This window comes from Bos indicus x Bos taurus, chromosome 19 (assembly GCF_003369695.1).
Source record: "Bos indicus x Bos taurus breed Angus x Brahman F1 hybrid chromosome 19, Bos_hybrid_MaternalHap_v2.0, whole genome shotgun sequence".
Taxonomy (NCBI): Eukaryota; Metazoa; Chordata; class Mammalia; order Artiodactyla; family Bovidae; genus Bos; species Bos indicus x Bos taurus.
Genome location: NC_040094.1, coordinates 6,045,873 through 6,069,548, shown reverse-complemented (window position 1 = coordinate 6,069,548; position 23,676 = coordinate 6,045,873). Strand labels below are relative to the sequence as shown.

Genomic DNA, 23,676 nt, shown 5'->3' with positions numbered 1-23,676 from the left:
CTCATGGACTGTAGCCCACCAGGACCCTCTGGTCTATGGGATTTCCCAGCCAAGAATACTGGAGTGGGCTGCCATTTCCTTCTCCAGGGGACCTTCCGCACCCAGGATCAAACCCGAGTCCCCAATACTGGCAGGCGGATTCTCTACCACTGAGCCACCAGGAAGTCCCATGTCAAAGCTATATAGTCTGGGAACTGCAGCAAATGCAGAAATATGCAGACACAGTGCCAAGCACAAGATGCAGCAACGGTGTCTTCCCTCAGCATGAGCAAGCTGGGTCACAGAGAATGCAGACCAGCTGTCAGAGGTCTCACACACAAAATGAGCTAAGTAGACTTCCCGGGCGGTCCAATGGTTAAGGACCTGCCTGCCAGTGCAGGCGACACAGGCCTGATCACTGGTCCTGGAAGACCCCACATGCTGCAGGGCAACTGGGCCCACGTGCCACAACCACTGAGCACACACGCCTGGAACCCGTGCTCCACGACAAGAGAAGCCACCACAGTGAGAAGCCCGTGTGCGGCAGTGAGGATCCGGTACAGCCAAAAATGAGTTAATTACTTTTAAAAAATGAGCTGACTATCACTATTCTGTCCAGATATTTGAGGAATACAATGAAAGAGGTGATGAACAAGAGAACTTGCACTCAACCAAAGAGAATCCACAGAGCAAATGGAAAAGCACCTTTACAAATTATTATCCTTAAAGATAAAAGGGGAAAGCTCATCCATGAAAGAACTACTATAATGAAATACATTTTTAAAATGAAAAAATTGTTGAAATAACAAATGGTGCTGGGAAAACTGGACAGCCAGTTTATGTCAAAAATGAAATTAGATCATCCCTTAAGTCCATATACAAAAACAAGCTCAAAATGAATTAAACACCTAAATGTTGGACTGGTCACTTTACAACTCTTAGAAGAAAACATAGGCTGAATATTCCCTGACATATATCACGGCAACATCTTTTTAAATCCATCTCTCCTAGAATAATGGAATAAAAGCAAAAATAAACAAATGGGACCTATTTACGCTCAAAATTTTTGCATGGAAAAGGAAGCAATAAACAAAACAAAAAGACAACCCACAGATTGGGAGAAAGTATTTGCAAATGATGTGACTGATAAGGGATTAGTCTCCAAAATTTACAAACAGCTTTTGACACTTATAGCATCAAAACAAACAACCCACTCAAAAAAATGGGCAGAACATCTGAATAGATATTTCTCTAAAGAGTATATACAGATGGCCAATAGACACATGAAAAGATATTCAAAATCAAAAGATATTAGAGAAATGCAAATCAAAACTACAATGAGATTATCACCTCACACCAACAGAATGGCTATCATCAAAAAATCAACAAACAACAAATGCTAGAGACGGTGTGGAGAGAAAAGGAACCCTCCTGCACTAGAAAAAATCTATGACCAACGTAAAAGCTATGGTTTTTCCCGTAGTCATGTATGGATGTGAGAGTTGTACCATAAAGAAAGCTGAGCGCCGAAGAACTGATGCTTTTGAACTGTAGTGTTGGAGAAGACTCTTGAGAGTCCCTTGGACAGCAAGGAGATCCAACCAGTCCATCCTAATGGAGATCAGTCCTGAATACTCATTGGAAGGACTGATGTTGAAGCTGAAAGTCCAATACTTTGGCCAACTCATGTGAAGAGCCAACTCATTAGAAAAAATCCTGACAGTGGAAAAGATTGAAGGCAGGAGGAAAAGGGGATGACACAGTATGTGATAGTTAGATGGCATTACTGACTCAATGGACATGAGTTTGAGCAAGCTCTGGGAGATGGTAAAGGAAAGGGAAGTCTGGCATGCTGCAGTCCACATGGGGCCACAAAGAGTTGGACACGACTGAGACTGAACAGCAACAACAACACAGCCACTCTGGAGAACAGTATGGAGGTTCCTTAAAAAACTAAAAATAGAGCTACTGTGTGACCCTGCAATCCCACTCCTGGGCATATACCCAGAGAAAAACATGGCCCCAAAAGAGACATGCAACCAGTGTTCATTGCAGCACTGTTTAAATAGCCAAGACATGGAAATAACCTAAATGTCCACTGAGAGACAAATGGATAAAGAAGATGTGGTGTACACAATGGAATATTAACAGCCATTAAAAAGAATGAAATACAGCCATTTGCAGCAACATGGAAGGACCTAGAGAATGTTATACTGACTGCAGTCAGTCAGACAGAGAAGGAGAAATATCATATAACATCCATTATATGTGCAATCTAAAAAGAAATGATATAAATGAACTTACTTATAGAACAGAAAGACACAAACATAGAAAACAAACTCATGGTTGACTTACAAAACAGAAAGAGACTCACAAACAGAAAATGAACCCGTGGTGGCCGGGGGGGAAGGCTTAGGTAAGTACTTTGGGAAGGTCATGTACACACTGCTATATTTAAAATAAATAACCAAAAAAGACCTACTGTATAACACAGGGAACTCTGCTCAATGTTATATGCCAGACTGGATGGAGGGGTATTTAGGGGAGAATGAATACATACATACATATGGCTGAGTCCCTTCACTGTTTACCTGAAATTATCACAACATTTTTAATTGGCTATACCCCAATACAAAATGTTTTTGGTGTTAAAAAAATAAATAAAAATTAAAATTAAAAAACTATTGAAATAAAACGTTCATTAGCAGGGCTGAATAGACAAACCGATATTCAAGTTTAAAAGAAATAATACGTGAACTGGAGAAGCTTTGCTAGACCTACAGCACAAAAGAAGGAAGAATCAAAATGTATAAAAGAGATGGGATAAGAAAAATATAACTGAAAGTCTCATCATCTAAACGATGTTCCATACAAAGAGAATAGAAAGAATACTAGAAAAGAAATATCTGAAGTAAGAGCTGAGAATTCCCGGAACTAAAATAAACATAAGTTGACAGTGCAAAAGGCCTATCAAGTGCTAAGCAGGTTAAAGTTATGGGAAATACACATATGCACACACACCCCTGTACACAGTATAGTGAAATTTCAGAAGCATTAGAGAGAAGTCACAAATACAACCAGAGAAAACAGATTATAAAACAAAGGTGCAAGAATCCATAATATACTTCTCAACAGCACCACTGGGGACAAGAATAATGAAGCAAGCACTATCTTTGAAGTACTTATGGAAAATAATTCTGTATTAACCCCTTTTATCTGCTGAAGGATAGTAACTATTTGTAGAGAAAACTGCGAGCCTTTACACAGCAGCCAAAAGACATCTTTGGACATGTAAACCCTCAAGGTTTACCACTAGTAACAATTTAAGGAAACAGCAGTTAAATATAAGTGGTAATGTTGAAAAAGGGCATTTTTACCATTTACTATTTCCCAAACAAGCGATAATCAAGAAAAATTTCACTTACTAACAATCAAAGGACTTAAAGGATAAATAACAACAACATGAGACTTGGGGAGTGGGGATCGGAGAAAAGCAAAAATAGGACAAGTTTCATAACTTTTTTGGGAAGAAAAAGATTTAGAAACTGATTTTTTTTCCTCTGCTTCTGAAATTATGTTAGAAGTGTGTGCTAAAATTTAAAATAGATAATTAGAACAAACCTATCAGAGGGAAGAAAGGGTCTGGATGTAGAGACACAGAAAAGGGTCTGGGAGGGCCCCCATCGCAGTCAGAATGAACAGCTGGTGGTCCTTCACATGCTCACACAGGTCCAAATGCACCGTCTGCTCGCTTGGTCCCAGCCTCAGCAATGCCTCTCTCTGAACTTTTCCAGAAACCCTCCCCTTTCTCTGTGCCCCCCACTCTGGAACCTACAGTACGATAAAATACATTTCTATTAGAGCAGAAATTCTATAACACTTGATTTTACAAAACACTCTTGCTAACTAGTCCCAAGTCCCTTAAGGACTAGGGACAGCCTCCTCATTCTATATCCTTTACTACACTGTAGTTACTCATTATGTTTGTTGAATAGATAGATACAGAGGCAACGTTACACATTTAAAACAATTACAGACTAACTGAAATTGTATATGGCAAGGCTATCGATGATTAATGATGTTAAATTATTTATTGCAAGAGGATAAATACCACATCAAACTTACTACTGCATTTCTGATAAAAGTCATCCATGCATCTTCCTGTTAAGTTTAAAAAATCAAGGAAAGACGTGGGGGGATGGACTAGTCAATGTGAGGGTGTCTTCCATCTCACAGGCTCAAAGTTTAGAGAATAAGAGACACTGCTACCGACCGTCCCTGAAATCATACTACACCTGCAGAAGCTCTATGTCTTCATGGTTCTCAGAGCCAGGAATATTCTCCATCAGTATGGCAGACATCACTCTCACATTCATTTTCACCATATCCAATTCACTGTGTAGTTTTCCAATCTGTAGACGGCAACACAATAACCAGGAAGTGAGACATAGAGAACAACTCTGCTTCCTGCTTGCAGAGAAAACGCTTCTGTAAAATTGAGTACTTTCAAATTTATATAAATGTACATATAATTATTTTACAGGTGTATAATCTGTCACCTTTTAAAAGGTCTTGAGAGCTCTTGCATTACATTTAAAAACATGCTCTAGGAAAGTTGATGAAGGGAAAAGTCAGATTAGAACCAAGATGGAGAAAAGAGAAGATGATCATACCAGGAACCTGGACAAAATTGCAAATGTGAGTCTGGATTTCCGGGAAACCAATGGGGGAGGGAAAAAAAAATGAATGTTTTATAGTCCCATTGTATTAAAGAAGGAAGAATCAAAAGAGAAACAGGTTTTTTTTTTCCTTCCTGGATTAAATTCCAAGAGGAATTAATCACATGGACTACTACATAATACCAAATAATAATAATACAAGATCTTTTTTTTTTTAAACTTTGGCCACACTGGGGCTTCTTGTGGTGTACGGGCTTAGTTGTCCTGCGGCAGGTGTGATCTCAGTTCTCCAAGCAGGGGTGGAACCTGCGTCCCCTGCATTGGAAGGCAGATTTTTAACCACTGGACCGCCAGGGAAGTCCCTACAAAGTCTTAAATGATAGTTCCCTTATAGCAGGATAGAAATGAGCTTCATTTAATAATTGCTTGTCTAAACCTTTGATAAACAGATAACAGACAAAGCAGTAAATGTAATTTGATTGGCACAATTAATATCAGTAATAAGACTACCATTCACTGAGCTGTCTGAAATGGCATATGGGCAGTCTTATCAGGGGCAACAGGATCAGCTGCTTATATAAACTCCAGGTACAGCCAAGCCTCCACAAAGCCACATAAGCCACTAGACAAGCACAATTGTTAAAGCTCAGGCTTTCAGAATCAGGCAGAATTCATAGGATTAATTCCACTTAGAGCTGAACCATCATACACATACACTTCAGTCCCCTTCTCTGTAAAATGAGGCTAAAAGATACCTCCACCTTATGATAACATTGCTAAGAATAAACAAACTGCAAAAAAAGTCATGAATAAATACAATCATTGCTATTGTTACCTGTTCTGGGACCAATGTAATAGTGGAGATCTTGGGAACTATAGAAGGAAGAGCTGGTGCAGAAGGAACAGACGGTGGTGGATTCAGGGACATCTATGAAAATGGAAATATTATTATTTGAATTAACTTGGCCACTGCAAGCCCATTTTTCCATTCAGATGACTCACTCACTAGGGAGAGTTAGCCCTCAGGACAAAGCCTTCACAAAGGTCAGACTTTGGTATACACATGAATTGCTTTTTCTACCAAGGCAGGACTCACCAATCTACAGAAGGGAAGAACTACTATTTTTACATTACGGAAAGAACTACTGTGTTTATGTTATGTTTTTACATTACATTACAGGAAGCCAAGAGTTGACTTATAGTCAGTCTCTCAAAGTGTTATAAGTTCAAAACCTGAAAAGTTATTTACAGACTTGAGAGTAAATACATGTGAACATAAAGAGACTCTTCTATGGGCACCGTATTAATAAACAAATTTATTACATGACTACTAACAGACCCTTGCCAGTCTAGCACCAATCTTTTCTTTTGAAAACTGCCCCTACTCTGCTCTACCTAAACGATTTCTATATGAAGCCATCACATTCTTGTAAGGCCTCACTTAACTTGTCCAGAAATGGAAAACTGACCCATGTTGATTCAATGAGTCCTTCCTCTGCAATTATAAGCTTTGAATCTGAAAAAGCTAAGGCTGCAACATGAAAATGTGGGAGCTATGTTGTCTACCATTAGCGCCACCCGGGGAGCCCTGCGCAGAGTCAAACGGAAGTGACTTAGCAGGCACATGCATAGCAGGCCTGGCGTGTTATCTACCACATAGAGAAAACTGGTCTGCGAGGAGAGAACGAGCTGATTGTCAAAGGGGAGCAGACAAGTAACGAGGCATTTGAATCTTGGTTCTCTGGTGTTCCAAAGATCCAGTTAACACCAGCCTTCTTGTGGCCTGGTTATTCTATGAAATCAGAGATTCATCTTTTGGCTTAAGCTAGGTGGAGCTAGAGTCGTTCCTTTCAATGAAAAAAGACCCAAGCCCTTCACTGTCTTTCTCTACACAGGTCAAAAAAGGGCCTCCTACCTCTTGTCTGGCTGTTTCAGTCTCTGCATCTGATGAAGGGAACTGAACCCCTTTCTTAAGGAGGTCCAGGTACACATCTTTCACTTCACTGACATCCACGCCTCCTGGGAAACCCTGCGACCATGTCTGAATTCAAGAGACGGAAAGTTTCAGAGAGCAAAGAGCAGCGAAACAAAACACAATTCTGAAAGTGACCACCAAAAAATCAGAGACTGACAATTACGAAGCTTCCTCAGAAAGAGAAAGCTACTTTTGAATGCCATACACAAAATGTACAGTTTTTGCAGTTTTTTTTTTTGGGGGGGGGGGGGGGGCGGTTACTTGTTTTTGGCTGTGTCACACAGCAGGTGGTATCTGGGATCCTAGCTCCCTAACCAGGGACTGAAGCCGTGCCCTCGGCAGTGCAGATGCTGGAAGCACATTATCTTAACCACTGGACCACCAGCAAAGTCCAAAACGTCCATTTTTAGAGATTAGAATAATGTAAAATATTTTTAATCATCAGACTGCCATGCCTCAACAATTTAGTGAAACTCTACAATAGATACTATTGATTGTTTTTTGCCGTACTAAATCTAAAATTAATAGACTCTAAAACAGCATCTGTAGATCTTTTGCCAAATAACTCTGCAGGCAGTGAGTTACTGACCAGAGAAGATAGTTTCCATATCTGCAAAATAAATGTATACATCACTATCTCTTCTGTCTGACCCAGATAAAACAGAAACTGAGAGACAAGTATGGAAAAGGCTATAAATTCTTCAGAAAAAGGCCAGAGTCCAATGCCAAGAAATTATTACATGGAAAACAGAATAATAAAAACACTTTGAAGCTCAATCCCAGGCTTATAAAGGATCACTGAGCCAACTGGGAGTTAGGAAATTAAGCTTCTTAGACATTCACTATCCCATCAGGTATATAACAGACTTACCTTAATGAAATTCAAAATTCTATTCTGAATGTCTATTGGCAATGTGTATCTGGGATTCAGCAGCTTAACTAGACTATCTTTAACAAATTCCTTCTTCACAATCAGAGACTGGAAACTCGGACCACAGTTCTGCATGCACATGTCAATAAGCTGAAGAGAAAAATCAAACATTTTATCTCTTTGGCAAAACCACCTCCAAAATATAAGATAAAAATTGCTAAGTGATGATTTCCACCAGCACAAACAAAATTTGGTTATCTACTAAAATATATGGCAAAATGTTCAGTTCTGGGAATGTGAGGAAATTTAAGGCATAATGCAATTGCTTAGCAAACAGACAGTCTTGTTGGGGAGCCAGGACACAATTATAAGAGAACTCGTAACAATGTGAGGTGGTAATGTCAAGGGCCAGTGCGAGGTGCAAACAAAGCATGCTGGCTCTAGACAAGGGGACATTTGTCCTAGTGTTTCCAGCAAAGTCCTGCTGAATTCCTACTGCCCCAGCTTTATTAAGGACATCATCTCCTTTCACTTCCAAAAATGTCCTTGCCTGGATGAAAACTTACATGGTTACTCCAGCTACAGACCTTTACAGGCAGATGTGACCATTTAGGGCCAGGTGTTTAAGACTTTTGGAAAAAGGTGGTCCTAAGCTGGCCTTTGAAAAATGGTCAAGAAAAGGATAAATGCATATAAAGCAATAGTCTAGACAGGTAAATCGTAAAAAAATTTATGTACAGGTGATGAAGTGTATGAGCTGTGAGAAGGAAAACAAGTTTTCTGGTTTGTAGAGGCTTCTTTATATCGGCAAACTGGAGAGCCTGGGGAACTGGATGGATAAGTCTGGAGGGGCATCATCCAGACTGTGCAGAGAGCTGTGTGGCAATGTAAAGAATGGACATTATTGAGAAGGCACCAGGAAGCCACTGGAGGGTCCTTAGTTTGTCACCATCACACCTCCGTCCTGAACTTGCGAGAAGGTTGGTGCAGCACCCTACCAAAGCAACTGGAGGGCAAAGACCCTGAAATGATGGAGAGATCCAGCAAGGACCCCCTAATAGAGCCTGATGCAGACAGGCTTAAACTGTCTTAAACTAGGATGATGAGGGTGTAAGAAAGGGGAAGACATGAGAATTATGAAGGAAGGACTTCCAATAACTAGGTATTTGTTGACAGGGAAAGGCTGAAAGTTAAATGACTGTTACTCTGCATGAGATTGATAGCACTTTGGATGGAAATTTGGAAGTGGATGGGATAGTATGACTGGCCTAAGGTCAAAATGATGTGTTGAAACTTACATATTTTGAGTTTATAAGTGATGCAGACTGAATGTCTGTGTCCCTCCCAAATTCCTATGGTGAACCTCTTAATCCCTAACATGATGGTATTTGGAGGAAATTAGGTCATGAGGCTGGAGTCTTCATAAACGAGATTGTTGTTGTTCAGTTGCTAAGTCATGTCCGACTCTGCGACCCCATGGACTGCAGCACACCAGGCCTCCCTGTCCTTCACAATCTCCCAGAGTTTGCTCAAATTCATGTCCATTGAGTCGGTGATGCCATCCAACCATCTAGTCCTCTGTCGTCTCCTTCTTCTCCCACCTTTCTTAGAAAAGAGGGATAAGAGAGATCTCTCCTTGGCCACATGACGATACAACGAGAAGACAGCCATTGACAAGCCAGAGGGCGGGCCCTCCTCAGACACTGGACCTGCCAGCACCCTGACCTTGGACTTCAGATCCTCATAGACTGGAAGAAATAGAAAAGTCTATTGCTTAAGCCACCCCATCGACGGTACCTTGTTAGGCTGCTCAAGATGACTAAGACAAAAGGACAGAGACATTCAAGTGGAGATTTCTGGCTGAGAGCTGTACATGCACAGATACAGTTCAGGAGAGACTTAAGCCCACAGGGAGTACCTGGGGCTGCCTCGCATGAGCAGAGAGGAGGAGGCACGGTGGTATTCAACTGGGAGGCTGGAAGGAGGATGGAGAAAGGCAGCCCAAGAGCAACCAACGGAAACTGAGGCATAAAATAAACAGAACATAATGCTCATAAAGTCAAAAGTGGGCAGGATTTTCAGGACGATGGAGTGTCAAACAGTTAGGTATATGGAGTGAGAAAAACTCAGGTAGGTTTGTTGATTAGTGGAGTCATCAATCATCTTGAAAAAAAGATTTTCAATACAGCAACATGAACAGAAGACAGGCTAAGAAAGAATGAGCTGGTAGCAGATTTCTGAAAGTGATCTAAAAACACAATGAAATCTCTAGTGTCCATGCTTCCACCTTCTCAGAGGTCATAAAGACCATAATATGACCAGGATAGGTATAATCTCTGTAGAAAAGGAGTCCTGAAAATTGATTTTATACCATGCTCTGTACTGTGTCACTTTAATGGCAATAGAAATAGAAGAAGATATGAAAGCTATAGTTATAAGGGCATCGCTGCTAAAAAAGCAACCATGAAATACAGAAGCTGAGCACATGCAGCATGTGAAACACAGGGAGAATCTTTAACCAAAGGAAAATAAAATCAGAATCCAAAACATATTAAGATGAATCTATTTTAATACAAGTTGTTTCGAGAAAGACAAGTTGAATAACAAATGGCTTTTTGCTTGATACACTATTATGATGAGGAAAAGCACCTCTAGTTCAATGGGAATTTATAGAAATACTTCACGTGACCAGTTAAGCAGTCTTAGGCAAAATACTTTGCCTCCAAGTCTCATCTTCCATAACAGCAAAAGAAATGCTAAATATTCCACAAACCACTTTTTACTGTTGGAGTATCAAGATTTTATGTTAATGGGCAACATTCCCAGGAGGTTACCTATAAAAATCAAAGAGTCAATATGAAACGCTGAGAATGTTAACATCTGGAGATCATAAACCATGCCCTTTGTGCTTTCCCGCTGGAATCTCGAGTGTCAGGACCACTTACTTCTATGCTATCACCTCTTCCTTCATGTCACGGTACCTCTCACACCCCAGCCCACTTAGCTAAACAATAAAACTTAGAGTGGTGAATTGGAAAAATCAAATACCTTGTTTCTACACATTTTGGAATTGGGCTTTGGTGCAATTTATGTGTTCATATAACCTATGAACATGGAGCTACCCAGGTGGGATTCAACTGGGAGGCTGGATTCAACCAGGTGGCACAGTGGTAAAGAATTCACCTGCCAGTGCAAGAGATGCAGGAGATGCAAGAGATGTGGGTTCGATTCCTGGGTTGGGAAGATTACCCTAGAGGAGGAAATGGCAACCCAGTCCAGTATTCTTGCCTGGAAAACTCCATGGAGAGAGGAGCCTGGTGGGCTGCAGTCCATGGAGCTGCAAAGGGCTGGACACGACTAAGCAACTGAGCACACATAACCTATGAACCAAGAAACCATAATCTGAGGTGGAGAAGGGAACCCAGGAGGAGGCAACAACTGAGAGACTGCAGAGTATGCTGATCTGAGGCTTCACAGCTGTCCCTTTGCACGTGGCTGGGCAAATCACTTATCGTGACTAAGACTCAGGATCATCAACTGCAAAATGAGCCTACCTTCTTCCAGAGACCTGCTGTAAGGCTTAAGTGGAAAGTGATGCATATGAAGAGCCTGACACATAGCAGGACCTTAATAAATGTAAGTACTGTGATTGTCTGCTCACACAGATAATTTCCCATCAAGAAAGAAAATATTGATGAGCCAAGATAAGTATTCCTTTCAAAAATGTTAGGGAAAAAAAGCTCCATGGTAGTTTTATTTCTCACGGTAAATTTCTAAATGAAACATAGTAACCCAGGCTCCAGGGTCATCCAGAGCTGAAAAACAAACTAAGCTAAGGCCGCTTTAGGGGATGAGCTTACTTTGTAAGTTTCTAGAGGAATAAAGACATTTTACACTAATTCTGAAGTCCCCATAACTCACCCCCTAGGGGGTGCTTCAACTAATTGATTCCCAGGAACCTATTCAATCACTTTCCTCTTCACAATAATAGTATCTTGCTGAGACTTATCATAACTGACTCATTCAAGTAAAGACTAGACTCTAGATATCCATTGACGAATGGATAAAGAAGTTGTGGTACATATATACAATGGAATATTACTCAGCCATAAAAAGGAACACATTTGAGTCTGCTCTAATGAGGTGGATGAACCTAATACCTATTATACAGACTGAAGTGAGTCAGAAAGAGAAAGATAAATACCATATTCTAACACATACATCGGAGAAGGCAATGGCACCCCACTCCAGTACTCTTGCCTGGAAAATCCCATGGACGGAGGACCGTGGTTGGCCGCAGCCCATGGGGTCGCTAGGAGTCGGACACGACTGAGCAACTTCACTTTCACGCATTGGAGAAGGAAATGGCAACCCACTCCAGTGTTCTTGCCTGGAGAATCCCAGGGACGGGGGAGCCTGGTGGCCTGCCATCTATGGGGTCGCACAGAGTCAGACACGACTGAAGTGACTTAGCAGCAACACATACATATGGAATCTAGAAAAATGGTACTGAAGAATTTATTTACAGGGCAGCAACGGAGAAACATAGAGAATAGACTTACGGATATGGGGAGAGGGTGAGATGTATGGAAAGAGTAACATGGAAACTTACATTACCATATGTAAAACAGATAGCCAATGGGAATTTGCTGTATGGCTCAGGAAACTCAAACAGGGGCTCTGTATCAACCTAGAGGGATGGGATGGGGAGGGAGATGGGAAGGAGTTTCAAAAGGGAGGGGATATATGTATACAAAAAAAAAGAGTTATCAGTTCAGTTGCTCAGTCATGTCCCACTCTTTGCGACCCTATCAACCGCAGCACGCCAGGCCTCCCTGTCCATCACCAACTCCCGGAGTCCACCCAAACCCATGTCCATTGAGTCAGTGATGCCATCTAACCATCTCATCCTCTGTCATCCCCTTCTCTTCCTGCCCTCAATATTTCCCAGCATCAGGGTCTTTACAAATGAGTTAGTTCTTTGCATCAGGTGGCCAAAGTATTGGAATTTCGGCTTCAGCATCAGTCCGTCCAATGAATATTCAGGACTGATCTCCTTTAGGATTGACTGGTTGGATCTCCTTGCAGTCCAAGGGACTCTCAAGAGTCTTCTCCAAGACCACAGTTCAAAAACATCAATTCTTCAGCGCTCAGCTTTCTTCATAGTCCAACTCTCACATCCATACATGACTACTGGAAAAACCATAGCCTTGACTAGACAGACCTTTGCTGGCAAAGTAATGTCTCTGCTTTTTAATATGCTGTCTAAGTTGGTCATAGCTTTCCTTCCAAAGAGCAAACATCTTTTAAATTCATGGGTGCAGTCACCATCTGCAGTGATTTTGGAGCCCAAGAAAATAAAGTCTCTCACTGTTTCCACAGTTTCCCCATTTATTTGCCATGGAGTGATGGAACTGGATGCCATGATCTTCATTTTTTGAATGTTGAGTTTCAAGCCAGCTTTTTCACTCTCCTCTTTCACTTTCATCAAGAAGCTCTTTAGTTCCTCTTTGCTTTCTGCCAAAAGGGTAATGTCATCTGCGTATCTGAGGTTATCGATATTTCTCCCTGCAATCTTGATTCCAGCTTGTGCTTCATCCAGCCCGGCATTTTGAATGATGTACTCTGCATATAAGTTAAATAAGCAGGGTGACAATATACATCCTTGACGTGCTCCTTTCCCTATTTGGAACCAGTCTGTTGTTCCATGTCCAGTTCTAACTGTTGCTTCTTGACCTGTATACAGATTTCTCCGGAGGCAGGCAAGTGGTCTGGTATTCCGATCTCTTGATAGAAAGAGTTATAAAGCCTCATAACTAAATGGTTTTTAAAATAAGACAAAACAACAGGCTTCTTGACAAAACCGCACCACCAACTGATAGTAGGAAATCAGAGTCTAGTCAGATCCCAGCAAAGGCTAATCAAGGCTAACAAGTCCATGGAGAACCTAAATGACAGATAATACAAAGGACATTTATAATCGACTTTGACAGGCTCTCATCACTTCACCATGATAAAATGGAAATGTAATATATGAGGATCCACTGTTAAAGAGTTTATTGGTAAACAAATAACTGCCTTTGACAGACACTGGATATTTGTTTCTGTGACTAATTTCTCTCATAATTCAGTTAAGTTCAGTTCAGTCACTCAGTTGTGTCCGACTCTTTGCGACCCCATGAATCGCAGCACCCCAGGCCTCCCTATCCATCACCAACTCCCGGAGTTCACTCAGACTCATGTCCATCGAGTCAGTGATATCCATCCAGCCATCTCATCCTCTGTCATCCCCTTTTCCTTCTGCCCCCAATCCTTCTCAGCATCAGAGTCTTTTCTAATGTGTCAACTCTTCGCATGAGGTGGCCAAAGTACTAGAGTTTCAGCTTTAGCATCATTCTTTCCAAAGAAATACCAGGGCTGATCTCCTTCAGAATGAACTGGTTGGATCTCTGCTTAAGTTTATATTAAAGTCTGTTCTAAAAAATTAAACACACCACTCCAGTGCAGTGAGTAGTCTGAGGTGAGGTGCCTGTGCCATTAAATAAAGAACTCAGGGAAAGCTGCATGAAGCTATCAAGAATCAAAGGCCAATTCAAAGAAGTCCAAGAAGCAGGAACCTTAATGAACTCTGCCCCTAACAATGAGGAGCTATTCTGGCTCCTAACCTGTGACTCTCACCTCTACTTTGGCACAGGTCTTAGACTCACTTGCTGTCACGTGCTGGTATGGAAATCAGGAGGCGAGAATGAAACAGTTACAAGAGATGGAACAGGGAACAGCCTTCCTGTGAGCAAGGCCTGAGTGATCAGATGACCTGCAGGAGAGAAAGTGTGGGGACTCACAGAGAGATGGGATATAAGACACAACACTCGGGAACAGCTCAGCTTCCTCAGGGGAGAGTCCTGATTCGTCCCGAGGGAAGGAAGCTGGATGGAGGAAGTGATGGACCAGGGACAGAAAGCCACCACCGAAAGGTCAGGTAAGCTGGCTGTAACAGAGAGACAAAGGTATCATACAGAATCCACAGCTGTCAGAAGGTGAAACACCGCATGCTGAAATTTGGAAAATGGCGTAAATTCATCTTCTGCCCTTAGATTCCTCAGTCAGTTCTCCTAACCTTCAGCAGCCCTGGGACGTCCTCCATTTCAGGGCACAGCTGTATACCTTTCTACCCCAAATCACAATCACTCCCTGAGTCCTTCCTGGATGCTAGGAGAAGGGGATGGGGGCTGAAGGACACTCAGTCAGTCAACACCTAATACCCAAAATCTTCCACCACAAAGAAGTTGAAGACACAAATGAAACACAGTGACTGTTCTTTCAAGGGGCATGATTTGTTCAGGCAAGCAAGGTGGTGTGGGGCCAGGGCATGGAATTTAGAATCTGAGACCTGCACTGAAATCTTGCCTATGCTACTTAAAAGTTGGAGGGGGAAAAAAAAAAAACATCACTTAATCTCACCAAGTATCAGTTTCTTCATCTGAGAAGTGGAGTCAATAATACAACTTCTTCACAGGGTTGTTGAGAGCATCAGCCAAAGTGAAAGTGAATGTCGCTCAGTTGTGTCCAACTCTTTGTGACCCAATGGACCACAGGCTGCCAGGCTCCTCAGTCCATGGAATTCTCCAGGCCAGAATCCTAGATGGGGTAGCCTTTCCCTTATCCAGGGGATCTTCCCAACAAAGGGAATGAACCCAGGTCTCCTGCATTGCTGGTGGATTCTTTACCAGCTGAGCCACCAGGGAAGCCCAAGAAGACTGGAGTGGGTAGCCTATCCCTTCTCCAGCAGATCTTTCTGACCTGGAAATCAAACCAGCATTTCCTGCATTGCAGGCAGATTCTTTACCAGCTGAGCTACCAGGTAAAGTACCAGGCAAAGGTGATTTTCCATCACCAACCCACTGTTCTCCTATTTCCCCTGGAGCACCTTACTCCTCTCTCTGGTTCCCTCCACTCCATGACCTTCCTGAGGAGGTGACCATGGTGAAGGAGAGGGGACAGGTCCAAAAAGGTGGAGGAGACGATTCCTCTAAAACTGTATTCTGACCCTAACTTGTAGGGTTTCTTCAGTGACAGGATCATTAAGACTTCATTTCTTCTCCAAGTAAGCAAGAAGTGCTAAGTTCTTTTCCCCTTGAAGCTAGAAAAGGGGGGCAAAGCTCAGCTCTGCTCCACAGCCCTCTAGATAACCATGCCCAACCCTCCTAAGGGCAGTCTGATGCTGGCAGAGGAGCGCCACAGCCTGGTGTGGCGTGGGGCCAGAAGGAGGTCAGCAAAGGCACTCAGAAGACACCAGAAAGCACACAGCTCAGGCAGCAGGCAGGGTCTACAAAATGTACCGACGTGAAACTGGCAACTCATCCAGCAACTGCAGGGGTCACAAAGCCAAAGTTGGGGGAAAACGGGAACATATCAAATAAATGTCTACACCCATATCAAGAAACACGGTGCACAGAATTGTTTCTATCAACAAAGAACTTAATTCAAATTACATCAGGCAGCAGAACTTGGCTGGACCCTAGAGAGCTGCCAGCACCTCAGAATTCCAAGAGATGCACAAGCAAGGCAGGGAGCTAAGAGGGGGGTGTTTTTCAAGCTTCAGTTCTCCCCACGTGTAACACATACACAGACTTCTTGATCAGCTCAGTTCCTCCAAGTTCTTCATTACCAGTTCTTATCTCCTAACCAGGAAAATATGATTTTCCAGGAACACTCATTTTCCACCAAATTAAATGCTCTTACAATTAACCAAACTCCCTTGATTCTGTAATTCTCAGTAAATGAGTCATTTTAATCCATACTGTACATATTTTTTGCTCACCTATTATCTCAGAGTATTTGTATCCTTTAGACACAAAATTAGAAATGTGACTATAACTTAGGCAATCTTAATCTCAATTTAACATTAAAGTACTTACTGACAAGGTGAGTTGGATTTCTTTATGATTATAGTTTTTGGAAATCCTTTTCTTCAAAGCTTTTACTGCATCTTTTGGCCTACAACAATAAACACAGTAAAATCATCAATGCAGACCCTGTGGAAAGCAAGTCCATCTCTGAAAAGCACTCTGCAGCGTGAAAAGAGGAACAGCTGAGGAGACACCCAGGGTCTTAGTTCTGCTGTGTGACACTGAGCAGATGACTGCACTTGTTACACCCGTTTCCTCATATATCTAGGCAGACAGTACCAACTACCTCCTTGTGAAAACCAAGTAACGTATTCAGATGATCACTGCCTAGAAAGCACTGCATGTGAAATGCATTCACACCCACAACCCTCTCTATGTCAATGCACAGAACCACCTTACCTGAAATGAATTTCTGAAAATGTGACCTATGTTTATTATTAGTATTTCCTACACACCCTATTGTTGTTTTTGTTGAGTTGCTAAGTTGTGTCCAACTCTTTGAGACCCCATGGACTGTAGCCTTCCAGGCTCTTCTGTCCATGGGATTATTTACGCAAGAATACTGGAGTGGGGTGCCATTTCCTCCTCTAGGGGATCTTCCTGACTCAGGCAGGGGTCAAACCCTCATCTCTTGCGTCTCCTGCACTGGCAGGCAAATTCTTTACCACTAGCACCACTTGGAAAGCCCCAAGCACCCTACAGGCAGTGGGATATAGGAGGAGGAGTTAGGACTAACTAGGACTAATTGATGCTACAATTCTATGTTACAAAAGGAAGAACCATGTATAAGTAGACAGTCCAAATTCGCTTCAAGATGATCAGTTTCAGGTAAGTAATGTGGATGTAATGTACAGCATGATGACTGTAGTTAATTCTGCTATATGATATATTTGACAGCTATTAAGACAGTAGACACTAAAAGTTCTCATCAAAAGGGAAAAAATTGTCTTTGTAATTTTATGAGGTGTAACTGTGATGCTAACTTATTGTGGAAATTGTTTTGTAATATATGTAAGTCAAGTCATTTGCTGTACATTTTAAACTTATACAGTGTTGTATGCCAATTACACTTCAAAACCTAAAAAAGATACAAATCCTTTTTGCATATTACCTTCTAATTTTGTTATGTTTGCATGGGTAGAATTTCTATTTTATGATAATATAATTATATAACATTACATATATTTACAATTGTAACTCTTATAATAGATATATTTCTAAAAGATCATATATAAAATCTAAGATTAAACTCTTGGAAAAGCTTAAAAGAATAAAGATACTGTTTTAAAAGAAAAAATTGGGGAATTCCCTGGTAGTCCAGTGGCTAAGACTGTGAGCTCCCAAAGCAGGGGCCCAGGTTTGATTCCCGGTCAGAGGACTAGATCCCACACGCCACAACTAAGACCTGATGTGGCTAAATAAATAAATATAAATAAAAAAGGAAAAAATAAATAAGTAAAACAATTTTACACTGAGATCCCCTTTTTGCACTATCAAGGAAGAAGTCAGTATTATAAGTGAAGAAAAGGTTCAGAGGAACCAAATGCGGGAAATAAGATTATAGAGAAACCATTATAAATACTTAAAAGTACTAGTTAGTACTCTAAGCACTTTCCACTGATAGAGTCAATAATTAAGTGTAATGTTTTCTTCATCAGCATCAGTTCTGTTCAGTCACTCAGTTGTGTCCGACTCTTTGTGACCCCATGGACTGCAGCATGCCAGGCTTCCCTTTCCATCACTAACTCCTGGAGTTTACTCAAATTCACGTCCATATGCTGTCGAGGTTGGTCATAGCTTTTCTTCCAAGGAACAAGCGACTTTTAATTTCATGGCTATGGACACCATCTGCAGTGATTCTGGAGCCCAAAAAAACAAAGTCTGCCACTGTTTCCACTGTTTCCCCATCTATTTGCCATGAAGTGATGGGATCAGATGCCATGAATGTTAAGTTTTAGTTTTAAATAGAATGTTAGTTTTCTGAATGCTAAGTTTTAAGCCAACTTTTTCACTCTCCTCTTTCACTTTCATCAAGAGGCTCTTTCTGCCTCTTGTCTTCTGTCACAAAGGTGGTGTCATCTGCATATCTGAGGTTATTGATATTTCTCCCGGCAATCTTGATTCCAGCTTGTGCTTCATCTAGCCTGGCATTTCACATGATGTACTCTACATATAAGTTAAATAAGCAGGGTGACAATATACAGCCTTGACGTACTCCTTTTCCTATTTGGAACCAGTCTGTTGTTCCATGTCCAGTTCTAACTGTTGCTTCCTGACCTGCATACAGGTTTCCCAAGAGGCAGGTCAGATGGTCTGGCATTCCCATTTCTTTAAGAATTTTCCACAGTTTGTTGTGATCCACACAGTCAAAGGCTTTGGCATAGTCAATAAAGCAGAAGTAGATGTTTTTCTGGAACTCTCTTGCTTTTTCCATGATCCAGGGGATGTTGGTAATTTTATCTCTGGTTCCTATGCCTTTTCAAAATACAGCTTGAAAATCTGGAAGTTCACCATTCACATATTGCTGAAGCCTGGCTTGGAGAATTTTGAGCAATACTTTGCTATTGTGTGAGATGAGTGCAATTGTGTGGTAGTTCGAACATTCTTTGGCATTGCCTTTCTTTGGGATTGGAATGAAAACTGACCTTTTCCAGTCCTGTGGCCATTGCTGAGTTTTCCAAATTTGCTGGCATACTGAGTACAGCACTTTCACAGCATCATATTTTAGGATTTGAAACAGCTCAACTGGAATGCCATCCCCTCTACTAGTTTTATTCATAGTGATGCTTCCTAAGTCCCACTTGACTTCACATTCCAGGATATCTGGCTCTAGGTGAATGACTACACCATTGTGATTATCTGGGTCATGAAGATTTTTTTGCATAGTTCTTCTGTGTATTCTTGCCACCTCTTCTGCTTCTGTTAAGTCCATACCATTTCTGTCCTTTATTGTACCCATCTTTGCATGAAAAGTTCCCTTTTTATCTCTAATTTTCTTGAAGAGATCTCTAGTTTTTCACATTCTATTGTTTTCCTCTATTTCTTTGCATTGATCACTGAGGAAGTCTTTCTTATGTCGCCTTGCTGTTATTTGGAACTCTGCATTTATCAACATAAACTAAGATAATCTCGTTAGCTGTCCATGATTACTTTAAATGTGCAGGAAAATCAAGAGAACTGTATTCCTTACAACAAGTTATAATTCAGACTAAGTCACAAAATAGGCTTAATGATTTTGTTTTTTAAATTTCAACTTCTTAAAGTTTAAGAAGTGTAACAAAAGATACCATATTGTTTAAGAACTGAGTGTAAACATGGATGAGTTGGCATTCAGAAGAAAAAAACTTGTCTTGTGACAGGCAGAGGAAAACAACTGCTAGATTATTTTCTGGTTGATAATGACAACTGCTCAGAGACAGTTCACCACCAGGAGTCCACTAGCTTCTTCATAATATTTTTCAATTACAATAACATAAAATATTGGCCATCAGAGCAAGAAGAATTCCTAATGAAGGAAACAATATCTCCCCCTCTCCTTAAAGAATAAGGGATTTGAGCCTCACAGAGACAAAATTTGAAATTATTAAGGAAAAGGCAAAGAGAAGAATTATAATGGATTCTCAGATATTCCACATGCTGAAAAAAACAGCCATCCTAATATTTCAACCTGACATGTCTTCAAAAGGCAGTGGGTGCTTAAAAGGTGATGGAAACACTATTTCAACAAGAAAACCAAAGTCTGCAAGAGAAAACTCAAGTTTGCAGGAGAAAACACACTATAGTTCTGATGCTTCTTACGAGACAAACACATGAACCACACTCTGAACTCACCCATCCTGGGTGGTGTTAATTATGTCACAGATGTGCATGAACTGGCCCCAGTCTTCCGTCTGCACTCCAGCAAATGTAGCCTTTTCTGCAAAGAAAAAGTTAGGTTGAGTTTGAGCTATAACAGAATAAAACATGTCTCAAAAAAAAGTAAGTGTTCATCAGACACTCAGTCACGTCCGACTGTTTGTGACCCCATGGACTATAGCCTGCCAGGCTCCTCTGTTCGTGCAATTCTCCAGGCAAGAATACTGGAGTGGGCTGCCATTCCTTTCTCCAAGGGATCTTCCCAACCCAGGGATTGAACCTGGGTGTCCTGCATTGCAGGCAGATTCTTTACTGTCTAAAGCACCAGAGAAGCCCCAAACATGTCTGGTTTTCTAGAAACAATCTGCCTGGGGTTCCCTAGCAAGCACCATTAAGTTTACATCACCAAAAGACAGACAGTTTTTTTTTTTTTTTTTTTTGCACAATTCCCAGTAATTCAAGAATCAGTCAAGATCCAGGTTCAGAGTGCTGCTGTTGCCACAGTAATAAATGACCTATTAATAAAGGCTTCAGGGCCAGAACAGCCCACCTAAGTCTCCATCTGCCTGCCTGTCTTTCAGAGAAGGCATACTGCTAAGTATTTTATGCAATTTCATTTAACCCACTGTCAGAGATGATGACACAGAAGTTCAAGAAGGTTAAGGAAATTACCCAAGGCTACATAGCCAGTACAAGGTAGAACTAGCATCAAATCTAGGTTGTTTTTGTTTGCTTTTTTAAGTCACGTATTCTCCTTGGCCGAGTGGTGTTGAGAAAAAGAGAGATCTACTGAAACTGCCTGTGTACTTGCCAGCACCTGTATTAACCAGCGCTGCACCAGACATAACTTGAAGGCTCCTGTACCTGGAACCTCATCAGTAGACAATCAAATAGTTTTTCCCTGTCCAGACAGCCTCCTTAAGAATACAGAATGCCACCTACAAAGAGGATCATAGAACACTCAACCTGAGTGATCTTAACATCTTTCCTAAAAGGAAAGGAGAATATTCCTGAGCGTGAAAACATGAGGACCAACAGGGAAAGGAGCAAAAATTAATTAAAAGGATTAAAAAGAGGATAAAGGTTTGGCTGGTGGAACTCCAAAGCCAATCCTGCTCCCCACCTAGGAGAAGCACTATCTGCATTTGGCATTCAAAATGGACAAAGCTTACCAAACTTGTGTTTAGTCACAAGGTTCTTTCAGCCAGTTTCTTTGCTCCCCATTCCATGCTCCTTCCTCCCACCTTCCCATCTTCCTAGAAATCCCCTACTCATCCTTCAAAAGCCATGGCAGAGTTAAGTTCTCCCTTTTCATAAGTTTTGGGTGTTTTACATTTCTCTTCCTTTGCAAAGGTACTGTACTATAATCACTTCCCCATATAAGTGTGCATCTTCCCCATACTTTGATGTCTGAGACCAGGTCTTGCCTGTGCCTGCTTCAGGTCCAGGCATCCAGTTGGCAGTCAGTAAACGTGCAAACCACCAAAGAATAAATCAGATTATGAAGATGCAGTCCGACTCCATTTCTGGTCAGAGCTTATTTTAACACCCGACAGAGAAAAAGCCAGCAACGGTTTGGAAAGCATTTCCTCCTCAATGGAAGTTACACTCACTATCTCATAAAGTTGTGGGAACCAAGCTTCAGGTTGAGTGGCGTGTACTTTTAAAAGAGCAGTAAACTAAGCTGCAGGATAAACTGTCCAAATTTGAGTCTCCTGATTTCCTCGTCCCACCAAGTTCACCGACATGATCACGCTCTGCTTGGCACCTCCGGGCACGGGTGTTACACACGATTCCCGAGGGAGGCACGGAGCAGCGTCTGTGAGCAACCCCGGGCCGGGCTCCGGCTTCCGCGTACGTCGACGGGGGCGCGCCCACGGGAGAGCCAAAGGAGTCGGGGAGACACCTGCGTGGCCCTCGGTGGCCCGCAGAGGCCTCTGGTGTCCCCGAGAGAGAGCCTGGCTCCCCTCCCTTCGCTCCTGTGCTCAGCACGTCCCTTCTCTTTGTTCCTCTCGAAAAAGAAGCTCGGGCTGTAACGGCCTGGAATCCGCGAGCACGCGTCTGGACACCTGCCTGTGCCGGCGAGGTCACTGCACTCACCCTCCTGGAACCTTCCCCTCGCAGAGCGGGCACAACACTTGGCTCGCTCTCGGAGAGGCTCGCCCTGCCCCAGAGGGCGGCACCCCCGCGGAGGGCCAGGCCCGCCGCCCCCGACCCCCGGGCCACCTGTCCGCTCCCACGCCCACCGCGCTGGAAGGCGCTGGGGAACAGTGCGGAGCCGGGCTTCGAGAGAGACGGGTCGCAACAGGGGTATCGCCGCACCGGCGGGCGCGGGCCCGGGAAAGTTGCGGGGAAGCGGGGAGCTCCTCGAGCCGGGACCCACGCGGTTCCGTGCGGCGGGGAACGGAGTCGGGGCGCGGGGCCCCCCTTACCTATCAGCTGGCCCAGGGAGTTCGCGTACGGGTCCCGGTGACTCCTGCCGAACGCCATGGCCGTGCTGCGAGCGCGCCCGGCCTCCGCCGCCCGCGACTCCTCCCGCACGGCCCCGGCTCCTCCCTCGGCTGCTGCGGGGCGCCGAGCGGGGCGGGGTCCCCAGGGGGCGGGGTCCAGGGAGGGGGGCGGAGCGGGGTCTCTGGAGGGGCGGAGGCGTGGGCGAGGGCGCGGAGGGGGCGGGGCGGGGTCCTCGAGGGGGCGGGGTCCTGGTGGGGGCGGGGCGGGGGGGGTCCCCCGGAGGGGTCGGCCGCGCGCGCACGTGCCGCGCCCCGGGGACAGGCTTCAAGGCCCGGGGGCCGCCGCTGGGGCCGAGCGCGGATCCTGTTGCTCTCGGGGCAGGGCGCTGCCCTTCTCGGCGCCTCCTGCGCCCCCTTGTAGAGAAGGAAACGCGGAGTTACACAGGCCACGGTGAACATTAGCCACGTAACCCGCCCAAGTCAGCGTCTGGCACCCACAGAACAAATGTTTAGCCACTGAGGGAATCGAGCGCCTGGAAATATTTACCCCGCCCTGCTTCTTGACCCGGCCCCGAGATCCGGGAGCGAAGGCGTGTCCCTCGCCCTTAGGCTGCAGGTGAGGGTCAGGAGGGCGGACTGGCTTCAAACCAGGCACTGGCCGTCGTCTCGCCCCAGTTTCCTGAGGGACCGCGTGGCGCCGCCGAGCGAGCTCCGGGCTCCTGGGAACCGTCCTCCCGCGAACTGAGGAAAGGAAAGGGCTTTCCTTCTGCCTAAGCAGACTGTTCGGCCGTAGAACTGCTTTGGAATGTAAATCCGAGCTTGAGCTCTTCAACCGCTTCCCGGTTGCCCTTTCCCTCTTCTGGGGCATTCGATGAACATCTGATTGGCTACCCCGACAGTCTTCCGTGACTCCAGGGCCTGCTGGAGGCTGAGTGTCTCCAAGGTGATGGCAGTTAGC

General features: G+C 43.4%; 1 protein-coding gene across 3 annotated transcripts in view; it reads right to left on the bottom strand.

The window, feature by feature from the left end:
- The window catches only part of TOM1L1 (target of myb1 like 1 membrane trafficking protein), a 61,934-nt gene extending 39,086 nt beyond the window's left edge, over positions 1 to 22,848 (bottom strand). The window contains exons 1-7 of one of the 3 annotated variants that reach the window (XR_003506693.1): positions 22,701 to 22,831; positions 20,245 to 20,329; positions 16,423 to 16,501; positions 7,505 to 7,654; positions 6,574 to 6,699; positions 5,494 to 5,586; positions 4,275 to 4,391 (exon numbers count right to left, since the gene is read on the bottom strand). Coding sequence is in view for 2 of the 3 variants with exons in the window: in XM_027516900.1 (XP_027372701.1) it covers positions 4,275 to 4,391; positions 5,494 to 5,586; positions 6,574 to 6,699; positions 7,505 to 7,654; positions 16,423 to 16,501; positions 20,245 to 20,329; positions 22,701 to 22,758 (708 nt within the window). In the remaining variant the exon portion in view is untranslated. Of the gene's footprint in view, positions 1 to 4,274; positions 4,392 to 5,493; positions 5,587 to 6,573; positions 6,700 to 7,504; positions 7,655 to 16,422; positions 16,502 to 20,244; positions 20,330 to 21,881; positions 22,278 to 22,700 lie in introns of those variants that run through there. The other 2 variants (XM_027516900.1, XM_027516901.1) reach the window with 2 other exon arrangements.
- Positions 22,849 to 23,676: the final 828 nt, after the last annotated feature.